This window comes from Echinops telfairi, unplaced genomic scaffold (assembly GCF_000313985.2).
Source record: "Echinops telfairi isolate 266 unplaced genomic scaffold, ASM31398v2 ScPeMD7_7458;HRSCAF=8496, whole genome shotgun sequence".
Classification (NCBI taxonomy): domain Eukaryota; kingdom Metazoa; phylum Chordata; class Mammalia; order Afrosoricida; family Tenrecidae; genus Echinops; species Echinops telfairi.
Window position 1 is genome coordinate 5,860,450 of NW_022111358.1, and position 11,418 is coordinate 5,871,867.

At 53.9% G+C, this 11,418-nt stretch overlaps 1 protein-coding gene across 1 annotated transcript in view; it reads left to right on the top strand.

Annotated features, from left to right (window-relative positions):
- Positions 1–2,163: 2,163 nt before the first annotated feature.
- Positions 2,164–11,418, top strand: part of NOS2 (nitric oxide synthase 2) — a 46,581-nt gene continuing 37,326 nt past the window's right edge. The window contains exons 1-4 of the mRNA XM_045299977.1: positions 2,164–2,215; positions 2,478–2,499; positions 3,841–4,014; positions 8,502–8,885. Of these exons, the coding sequence (XP_045155912.1) occupies positions 2,164–2,215; positions 2,478–2,499; positions 3,841–4,014; positions 8,502–8,885 (632 nt within the window). The remainder of the gene's footprint in view (positions 2,216–2,477; positions 2,500–3,840; positions 4,015–8,501; positions 8,886–11,418) is intronic.

Sequence of the window (11,418 nt, forward strand, 5' to 3'; positions counted from 1 at the left end):
TTGTTCTGGATCTTTGTTGCCTGATACCTGATCCCATCGACACCTCATGATTACACAGGTTGGTGTGCTCCTTTCCTGTGGGCTTTATTTCTTCTGCAGATGCCCTATCTTTTGATAGCCAGGCACCATCTGCTCTCTTCACCACATTTGCTTCTGCACCCATTTGTCTTCAGTGATCGTGTCAGAAAGGTGAGCATCACAGAATGCTGGGTTATTACCACAAAGTGTTCTTGCTTTGAGGGAGTACTTGAATAGAGATCCAGTGTCGATCTGCTACCTTAATACTTACTATATAAATACATGTACATAGATTTACTTCCTTATAGATAAATATATTTACATATGTCCATGCCTATATTTAGACCTCTATAAATGCCCTTTGCCTCCTAGTTCTTTCCTCTATTTCCTTTTACTTTCCTCTTGTCCCACTAGCATATTTCGCCTTCATTTGGGTTTCAGTAATTCCTCTCGGTTACACTGCACTTGATCAAACCCCATCAGGCATCCTACACCCTCCTTGCCATCGATTTTAGATCATTTGTTGTTCCTTGTCCCTGGGCTTGTTGGCACCCCTCTTCCTTTCCTCCATCTCCCCCTCTCCTGTGTAGCCCCAGAACCATTGGTCCTGTTGTTTTCTCCTTCAGATTGTTTATCCCACCTATCTTATTTAGCTAGACATGCAAAAAAAAATAATAAGTACAAAAGCAAAACAAAACAACAAGAAAAAAGAAAAGCCTATAAATAGTTCCAGGTCTGTTTGTTGATCTTTAGGAGTGTTTTCCGGTTGAATCTGATGGGGTGCCACACCCTGGGCCCAAAGTCTAATTTTGGCATTCCCCAGGAACTTCATTGCTTTGTTCCTCTTGCTGCGCTGATGCACACCCTTAGCGTTTTGCCCTGGTGTGGTGAGGACAGAGCAGGCCAGGGTGATTTTTTTTCCTCCTTTCGAAAAATTGTTTACTCTTTCCTAATGCTTTACTTATAGCGTATAGAAATGCAAAGTTTCCAAAATACACAATATCATACTAAGCAAAGACTGATGTTGCCAAGAATTTCCCTTTGCTTGAGTCAACCCTCCTGGAAGGAGTGGTCAAGAACTCAGACCACCCCCACATGGGGCACGAGATATCCCTTTGAGGACTAAGGTGCGCCTGCCGGAAGCCATGGGGTCTTCAATCGCCTCGTCCACACGGCAAAGCCAGACAGCCACTAACAAAGACGAAGAAGTGATGCATCGAATGATGGTGTTGGTGACGGCTAGGCCAGGTCCCAGGCCCTGCCAGCAGAAGCAGCACACCTGTCTGGGAGTGCAGCCCGGAGGCTCCTTCAGAGTGGATGTTTCAGCTCATGTCCTGTGGACATGTTCTCAAGAGACGCGAGTCCCTGGGAAAGGACCTCGTGTTCAGTAACTGGAGGGTCAGTGGAAAAGAGGAGGATGCTGGGTTGGCACAGTGGCTCCAGGAAGGGGTGCAAGCACAACGCTGGTGAAGACGGTGCCAGACCTGTATGTTGGTTGCTAGGAGACAGACACTCAATGACACTGACCAACAGCAACAGCCGAAGCCACTGTCCTTGAGTTGATCGCCTTGCAGAAAGGCCCTCGGGGACAGAGGAGAATGGCTTCTCAGGGCTTCTGAGCCTAGAAGTCTTTCCAGGGCCAGGTAGCCTCATTGCTGTCCTGCGGAGGGGCTCCGAGGTTTGAACAGCTGACCTTTGGGCTAGCAGCCCCACACTTAACTCTGTGTGTCACCAGGGTACCCTATTGGAAAATGAAGATTTGGGCCATTTTTTTCAAGCTCGTTTCCCCTCCGCGGATGCTAAGTCTGTCGCCATTCTGCTAAAGCCCCCTGAGCGCTGCAGGCTGTGGCCCCTGAGTGACCCCGACATGGGGAGGCCGCTCTGTGCCCGCTGATTCCTCCCCTTTCGTTCCCCAAGCTGCAGGCTGGGTATTTCAGGAGCCCGCTTGGAGTTCTAGCCTCCTGTCACCCGGTCATTTTCCAGAATGTTCCAGATTGTCCATGTCCCCTGCCTTCCTGCTGGAAAACTGAGGGAGTGGGCGGGAATTTTCCACACAGCTCCCTGCTGGGAGTGGGGGTGGGGAGGGGGGATGCCCCAGGCGTTGCCAGTGAGGCATTGTAGCTTGACCTGTTCAGAGCTGGCTTCATGGTGACGCTGTTGTCCCTGTCCGTCTTCTTGGATCCGAGACCCGGAAAAGGTGAGTCTCCAGCAAAACCGAGCCACCCACAAGCTGAGTCCCAGTCATAAATGAGCTAACTGTACACCCTCCAGGGCCACACCCTTTGGAGGAAGAAAAAACACTTTTATGCAAAAAAGTTTCCCTGGATGACATTGGGTGGGTATAAATACTTCTTAGCTGCCACTGTGGTCACTGCTTCTCAGTGAATTGGGACTGGGGTGCTGGAAACAGCATTTCTGGTTGGCAACCTCCCAGCCATCCCTGGTTCTTGATCCTGCAGGGAGAACGCAGGCGGAGGGAAGGTAAGTGGGCCTCATTTCTGAGGAGCTGCTGTTCTGAGAGGGCTCTGCTTCTTCCTTTAGGGGAAAACTCAGAAGAGCGGAGGGGTTCACACACACACACACACACACACACACACACACACACACACACAGACACACACACACACACACACACAGAAGCTGATGGCAAGTGTAGGTATAGAAATACCCACCTGAGGTCTGGCCATTGAACCAGAGCATCGTGTACAGATTTCTTCCCCCCAAATAATTGCTGTGCTTGCATTCTATGACAAGGGTAAAGCAATCTCCCTGGGAAGTTCAAGAGATCGCGAGGGAGGAGCGTTTACTGGAAATTTACACTGATTATTCTGTACGGTCCGGATAGCAAGTCCACTTCTTGGAAGAAATTCTGGTTAGCTCGATCGCATAGCACCCATTTTTGTGCGTGGAGAACAGCCTTTTGGTCCTAAACTCGACCCAGGTCTCAGATTGATAGAGCTGGAAGTTGAACCCAGAGTTGTGTGGCTTTAAAGTTGGTACCTGGGGACATCCCCACCAATGTCGAGCATTGTTTCTGGTGAGGGGGTTGGCTGTAGGCAAACTTGGGGCCAGCGCTGGGCCCCCTTTTACTGCCTTCGGTTCCAGGAAATGATTTCAGGTCTTGAGAGTTGAGGGCATTTCCCCACCAATAACTAATTCCGCAAGTGGGCAGGTGATACTTACTAATGGTGGAGGATGAACCCGTATTGAACATCTTCGAAAAACAGCAGCACAATTTGAGTGCTTTCGCCCTCCAATAAGAGGCATCAAGTAGCTGATTAACATGCTCGCTGCTTACCCAAAGTTTGGAGGTATGAGTACCCCTCTCCCCACCGCCCCAGAGGCACCTGGGAAGAAAGGTTTGGTGGTCTACTTATGAAATGTTGGCACTGCTCTGCTTGGATGCACACGGGGGCACCTAGAACAGCTGGTTTTCACAAGAAGCCCTACACAGGATGGTTGCAGGGGCCAGGCAGAGGGACCCAAGTTTCACTCACCACCAGGTTCCATGTGATCCTGTTTCAGGCCAGTGATGAGGCTCGCTGAGGGTCAGGAGCCTCCTATGCAGGAGGCTCATGGGGTACGTGTATCCTTGTTGGAGGGCAGTGCTGTCACGTTGTTCAGTTGGATTTGTAAAATGGAACTTGGGGTCCGTTGCTCCCCCCCCAAGCCCAACCCCAAAGTAGGAGCAGAGGTTGCAAAGCGTTGCTGTTCAAGGCTTCTGGTAGCTTCCATCTTGATCCTGTAATAAGCCGACCACCTTGAGGGGGCCCAGTTTTGAAAACTGTCCCTCAACCTTCCGTACCTGTCCTTCTTCCTCAGACTCATAGCGAGGAGCATCGGCGTGCGAATCCAGATCACCGACCTGCTTTGCCAAGCCGCCATGATGGCCTATCCCTGGAAGTTTCTGTTCAACCTCAAATCCAAAGAGTACGACCTGACTGAGCAAAGGGATCTCAACAACAACGTTGGGAAAACCGCCCCTCCAACCATCAGGTAAGCTTTCCCCTGCTGCCACTTCCTGTTCACCTTACCGCCCGCCCCTTCCTCTTCCGGAGCCACGGACTCAGGGTCTCTCTCTGCTTCTGGCCTCGTCTCTGCGGGCTCACCTCCCCAGCCACTGCTGGGCAGGCCCTGGTGGAGGTTAATGCAGCCCAACCTAGGGGGGCCCTCACTGGGCAAGGCATTATGTGAAGAAGGCAGGGACATGGCGCTCAAGGAACTTGGATCCTCAGGGAGAATGTGGGCAGAGACCTGGAGGGAGGATGGGAGGCCGGAGGACCTAGGGGCTAGAACAAGGATGGGGTTCTGGCTTCCGTTCCGCGTCACCAGGGCCCACACCGCACCGCTTGCTAGATCTGTTGAACATCCTCCCCGTGAAAAGCTCCAGCCGGTGAGTTAGCAACGCTGGAGTTGAGTCCTGTGCTGAGCCTCACTGGCTGACCCTGTGTTGTGTTGTCTTGTCTTCCACCAACTGTGTGATCTAGGGTGAGTTTCCCTCTGTGAGCCTCAGATGGGTCCACCCGTGGTAGCATTGCGTGTGGGTGAGGCACTCAGCCACATGCCTGGCACTCTGTAGGCAGTGGGTCAATGCCAGCGTCAGGCACTATCACCTCGAGCGGGTACCCGCTCTGTGGCAGGGCCCGGCACACTCATCACATCTCTGTGGATGTCGCAGCTGCCCCGCAGTTCATTTTACAGACTAGGAAGTAGGAGTCCTGGCCGAGTAAGGACTTCTCTGCGGCCATGTGACTGGTAATGAACAAGTGGAACCTGGACCCTCAGATTTGGGCTTTTCACGCTCCCCGACACCTGGCTTGTAGGAGAGGCAAGTGTGAGGTGGGCAAGCTTCAGCAACACTGAGGAATTCCCATCGTCTGCCGGCCGTTGGCTTGCACAAGTGGAAATACGAGTCAGTCTGTCAAAACGGGACAGCATCAATCAGACCCCAGCCCTGTGAGCAGCATCTCCGGATGAGGCGGTCTGTTCTGTAAAGATCTGCAACCTCTGAAACTAACAGTGACTGCTCTTCTCTGCCCAAAAGGGAGCTGAGGGGTCAGAATCATCCACTCCTTAGCAACGTTTCTTTGTTGTGGTGGCTGGTTTTGCTTTTTGGTGGCCTAAGGAGTTATACATTGGGCTGCTCACCACGTGGTCAGCAGTTCGAAACCACCAGCTGCTCCCAGGGAGACAGATGGGGCTTTCTTTCTACACTTGGAAAAGTTTACACTCTCTGAGTCCCACAGGGGCAGTTCTACTTTGTCTACGAGGCGATGATGAGTTGAATCGACTCGACGACGGCACTGGGCTTGAGGGGCTGTTGCTTTGATGGAATCGCCCCACCACCCCCCACCCCCCGCCACTCAGTGGTGGGAAGCACATCAACCCTGAGTGTACCTGTCAGTATTCACTGCTATCCAGTCAGTTCTGGCTCAGAGAGACCTGTAACAGGTAGGACTGGCCCTGTGAGTTTCCCAGCCTGTAACTCCTTATGGGAACAGAAAGCCTCATCTTCCTCCCTTGGAGCAGCTAGTGGGTTCGAACTGCTGACCTCGTGGTTGGCAGCCCAACGTGTATCCCACTATGCCACCAGCACTCCTCGTGTGCCTGTCATAGGCAACAGAATAGTGTGCAGTGGTTGTCAACCTTCCTAATGCCGCGACCCTTTAATACAGTTCCTCATGTGGTGGGGACCCCCCAACCATAAAATTATTTTCACTGCTACTTCATGACTGTCATTTTGCTACTGTGATGAATCGGGCGACCCCTATGAAAGGGTGTTCGACCCTCAAAAGGGGTCGCGACCCACAGGTTGAGAACTGCTGGTGTCATGGCTACCGAAGAGGCTTGAGTGAAACCAAATGGTGTTGCCACTTAAAAGCTCTAGGACCTTGACAACTCCCCTAAGCCCCGAGCCTCAGTTTCCTCATCTGTAGGTACAGGGCACCCCAAATTCATTGCCATCAAGTCGATTCCAACTCTTAGAGTAAGCCCATAGGGTAGACTAGAACTGTCCCAGTGGATTTCAGAGGCTGGACCTAGTTACAGGATCAGAAAGCCTCATCTTTCTCCAGGAGAGTGACTGGGATTTGAACTGAAACCCTACGTATAACCCATCCCGCCAGCAGGGATCTGTGTAGGAAGGCGTCTTTCCTGGGGCTGTGGGAAGAGCGAATGAACAACGTGTGTGTCTAAAGCACAGCACGGCGAAGCTGCAGCTGTCACGCTGCTCCTGGAGCAGGGTGGGCGGACTGAAGCCGACTCTCCGGAGCTTGGGTCGGGTGGGGTCTGGTTAGGCAAGGCCAGGCCAGAGCCCTGGGGGCTTGACTGCAGAGGAGGAGATTCGACTTGCTCTATGAGGCAGTGAAGAGCCTGGTAGATTCTTGAGCAAAGTGGACGGAGCATGGGGCGTGGGACACACTGGAGGAGAGAGTGGTGGGAACCAGGCTGTAGTTGGTAAGGTGGGTAAGAGACAGAGAGATGCGAGCACACCAGGTTAAATGGCTGGTAGAGTCTGCTGGCACTCAGACGCCACGCTGCTTCCTTACTCCTCCTGGGGTCTCAGAAGGGCCTGACTGCCCCTCCTGAGCCCGCACGTCCACTTCACTCACGCAGGCCCATGACTCTTGCTTTTCGTCACCTCACTGCTTCAGCCCCTGCCTGCTAGCTTCTCAGCTCCAGCCCCGGGCTCCGTCTGTCCCTTTCTTCCTCCAAGTCGCTGGTCAGCAAGCCATGCTCCTGCTGGAGAGTTTACAGGGACTCCCCATTGCCTGCCACTCCGCTGCAGCTCGCCTGGAGGGTGCTATGCGGTGGCACTGCAGCGGAGGGGATGGGCGCGTTGTCATACAGAAAGCGCCTCACCTGTCCAGCCCAGCCACGCTCAGTTTCCCAGCGCCTGTAAGGCATGCTTCTCAATTTGACTCAGCTAACCGATCCGTCCTTCATCATTATGGGCCCTCCTGAGCCCTCCCTCTTCCCTGCATCGTTAGAGGGTGGTCCGAAGCCTTTAGCCCGTCATCCCACACCCTCTGATTGCACTGACGATCTTCCTGAGGACTAAGCTTATCTTTTGGGGTCATCCAGGCCCACACTGCCACACTCTGTGGGCTGTCCCCCAGGGTCTGTTTTGTGCCGAGCTGTGAAGGGGATGCTGAAGAGACCCCGCTCCTTCTGCCAGACAGGAAGTGGGCGGGATGGACGCCCACCTCACTGGTGCGGGGCGGAGGGGACAGCATGAGATGTGGGAAAGTTCTATAAACTGATGGGGTGGCAGTTAGGGGACAGGAGACTGGAGGTGTGGTGGGCGTGGTGGTCGAGGTCCTGGGGTGCCCAGTCCAGCTGCAGAGCTGGGAGGGGTGGGTCAGAGAAGGTCAGCTCAGCCGGACTTTGATGAGCGAGTCAGAGGGGGTGGGGAGGCTGTTACTGGAAGAGGAAGCCACAGTACAAAGGGGATTTTATCCTGAAAGCCATGGGGAGCCAAGGAATATATTTTGATTTTTAAAAGCCGCTTTCAAATCCATGTAGGTCTCATCAGACCAAGATGGATGCATGAATCTACGCTGTATGTAAACAAACCACTAGGAAGTGTGTGGAGGGTGTGTGCGTGTGTGTTTTAGAAACCAGGACAAATGTGGGAACATCGAGGTGGAGACTTAGGGAATTTGGAACAAAGTGGAGCTAAGTGTTATCAGCTGGGTTGTAATGGAATCCGACAAATTGGAAAACTTGCATATTCCGCTTCCATGTGCGTCGGGATTAAATATGCCCGAATATGCAGTGACCGACCGGGAAGGACCCTACCCTCTGAGGGCAAGGGCAACAGCCTTGCCCCTATAGCTGGACCCTCAGTGTCAGCCTGCTCAGAAAGCAAGGGGCAACTCACAGTCTCGCCTCTTCAGGTAGCACGGGCCAGGGAACAAGAGAGCTGGGGGGCAGATGGGGCAGTGCGGGGACTTACGGGCTTCTGATCCCTCTCCCAGGTCTCCCATCAAAAGTTCCCCCGAAAGTGACAGGGAAGACAGATTGCCTGACCCTCTGCTGGCTTCCTTTGTAGATTTGCACAGAACCCACCGAAAAGAAACAGCCCTTCCTGGGGTAGTCCTGAGAGGTGGAGTGAGGTTGGGCTGTGGCCCTGGGCAGGCCTGGGGCTGCTGTGTGGCCTTGGGGAAGACCCCTGACCTCTCTGGGCCCCAGCTTCCTCCTCACCTCAAGGAGGGTCATACTATAAAACTGCCTTCCTGACAGGGTTCGTTAAGGAGGAAATAAATAACGGACAGGAAGGCTCGTGGATAAACAGTAAAACAGTGTACAGTGGGCTCGGTGGAGACGGACCGCTGTTCTTTCACGGGAGCAAACAAACCCGAGGCCATACAGCCCCGAGGCTCCTAACTGTGTGCCAAAGCCCAGTGGCTTCAAGCGACAAACTTCCCTGTGGATGCCCGCTGGGGGCCCTGGGGGGCTGGGGCGCCCCGGGGGAGCTGCAGGGTCCCGTGGTGGTCAGGTGGCCGCCTGCAGGGCTGCGTCCCCGGCCCCGCCCCGGGGCGCGGGCGGGAAGAGATAAAGGGGCCGGCGGCGGCCGAGAGAGCCAGCGAGCAGGGGCGCCCCGTTTGCTGCGCCGGCCGGGCCATGCGCGAGGGGCTGGGCGCCGCGTGCGAGGCCGTGCGGCCCCGGCTCTGCCGGCTCCTGCGCAGGATCCTCCGGCCGCAGCCCGCCTGCAGCCGAGCCAGGTACTCCCGCGCGCCGGGCGCCGGGCTCTGCCCTGGGAGGGTGCAGGGGCTCCCCGCGGGCACTCGGGCTCAAAGCTCCGCAGCAGCGGGCGGGCGGGCTGGCCCCGAACTCTCCTCGGAGCTGCGGTTTTCCGTGTCAATGTGAGGGTTGGGAGAGTCACCTGCAGCACTCCGGTGCGGGTTTGCCTCGTTCAGAACGCGCTTGCTTAGCTGCAGAGAGTCACCCCTCACTCCTGGTGCGCCCCGGCTCTAGAGCTGGATGTTACTGCTAGTGCCCCTGGGGGTGGGGGTGGTGCTGCGGGCCACTGTGTGTGGCCAGTGTCTCCAACCTAGAGGGCTCATCTGCTCTATAGCTGATAACATTCTGTTGTGACCCCTAGAGTTTTTCTGGGCAGTGGATTGCCAGGACTGTCTTCCTAGTCTTAGTCTGCAGCGCTGCTGAAATTTACCTGTCGTGGGGTGACCCCGCGGGTATTAGAAATACGGGGGGCCTAACTGCCAGCATCCTAGCAGCACGCAGGCCACGACCACACAGAGCCACAAACTGGAAGCCCAGTGGTTCTTAGAACCCACGTGAGAGTGTAATTCAGTGGCCGCAAATGGTCTAGAGAGGCATGCTTTCACCTGTGGGGACTGGGTGGGGACTGTGGATGTTTCAGGACTTGGAAGCTATGTGCAGAGGAATTTTCAGCACCTAGCTGCCCTATTTTTAGGATAGTTCTGGTTAAGAGAGCAAAGAAGTTCTTGTTAGACAAAACAAGGCCCGTTTTGCAGCGCCCCTACCCCCACCCCCCACTTCCTGGATGTATGGTGGTTGGAGAGCGTGGAAGGCACCACAGGGGAAGCAGGCCTCCAGGTCCCCAGCAAGCCAACCTCTGCCCCTCAAAGGCTGATGCGTGCTTTGGGGGCTAAGTTGCCCACCTTTCCATGGCACGTCTTCAAGGATTCCCCACCTCTGGGAAGGGCCAGGCAGGACGGAGTGTCTAGAATAAACAGTGCAATCCCCTGCAACAGGCATCCAGGTCTTTGATATGCACACCTGGAGTCTGTGCACCACCTCTCCCAGCAGCTAGGCATTGGCCAACTGGGGCCATGGTAAAGGCTGCAAGAGTGTGTGTGAGACGACTTTGTTTATTCATTACTCAAGTTATTAAAAAATGACCAATTATGAAAGTAATTCGCGCTTGCTGTAAAAAGTTGCCAGGTGTAAAAAGTTGCAAGATGTAAAAATGTGTTAACAATAACAAATCTAAACTCACCGCCACCCACTCGAGTCTGACTCAGAGTGACCCTGGGGGACAGCGTAGAACTGGTTCTTTGGGTTTCCAAGTCTGGTGATTTCGAACGGCTGACCTTGCCATCAGCAACCCAGCACGTCGCCCAGGGCTCCTTTGAAAGGTGTACAGCACAATCCAAATTCGCTGATGGTGCTAGCGAGGAGTGACATTTCCTCTCAGACTTTTTTATATGCCTGCACACACACACACACACACACACACACACACACAAGCTTCAGGCCATTTATCTATACAAATTTGAGGCCAATGTGGCACACCTGTAGGGTGGATTTTCAGGCAGCTTTTAAGTGCTTTATAATATTTGCGGGGAATGGTTCCGGCGAATTTTTAAGGACACTGAGATGTAGTAAGCTTTTGAAATGCTCCGGCCTCCAGAGGTAGGGGGCGATGGTGAAAGAGAGGTATGCCTCATTGGGGACCCAAGCCCCTCCAACAACTTCCTGTTTAAGCAGCCCCTGCTGACCACTGAGCCATGCCTCACCGGCCTCTGAACGTCTGAGGTATTCTATGTCGGCATTTTTCCTGGTGAGCACCCCAGACCAGACCAGAGGGCTGATGGTGGACGGGTCGCGTGGTGGCCCTTAACAAAACTGCTGAATCACTTGATTGTGATAAGTTGCCTTTGTGATTTCTATTTATGTTCTGTTACGGGACTTGCCTCTTTTAGAGTTGCACACCATATCACGCTACTATGTAGTAGACATAGTTCCCAGCCGCTGCTAAGGCTCCCGTTCTTACGCACAGCGACTCTGTACCCTTGTAGGACAGAGTAGAATTGCTCCCATTGAGCTCCCAAGGCCCTTCAGCTTTACCAAAGCCGACCTCCCCATCTCTCTCCCTTGGAGCAGCTGTGCGTCTGAACAGCTGGCCTTCAGTTCGCAGCCAGTGCTCCCCCCCTTCCCGACTTTTTGAGGAGGGGTCGGCAGAGAGCCATTGAAAAAGAGAGAGATCCTCAATGACATGGATTGGCACACTGGCTACAACCATGTGACAACAACCATACACTGTTAATAATGTAATGCCCCTGTAGATAATAATATCATGTCCCCATAGACAGTCCACTACTTTTTCTGATTAAAAAACAAAGCCCTGTGTGCTCATTCATTACAACCCAATTGGTATAAAGTATAACGGGAGAGATCCTTGAGCCCCATTGCCTCCAGCACACCCAAACGCGCGCGCGCGCACGCGCGCATACACACACACACACACACACACACACACCCAGGAAATGTTGCAAGGAAAATGGAGCCCAACCCAAGCTTTCCAACTCGTATAAAGCCTCCGTCCCATTTCCCCCAGCACACACACACACACACACACCCAGCACACGCAAACACAGCAAGGAAAATGGAGCCCAACCCAAGCTTTCCAAC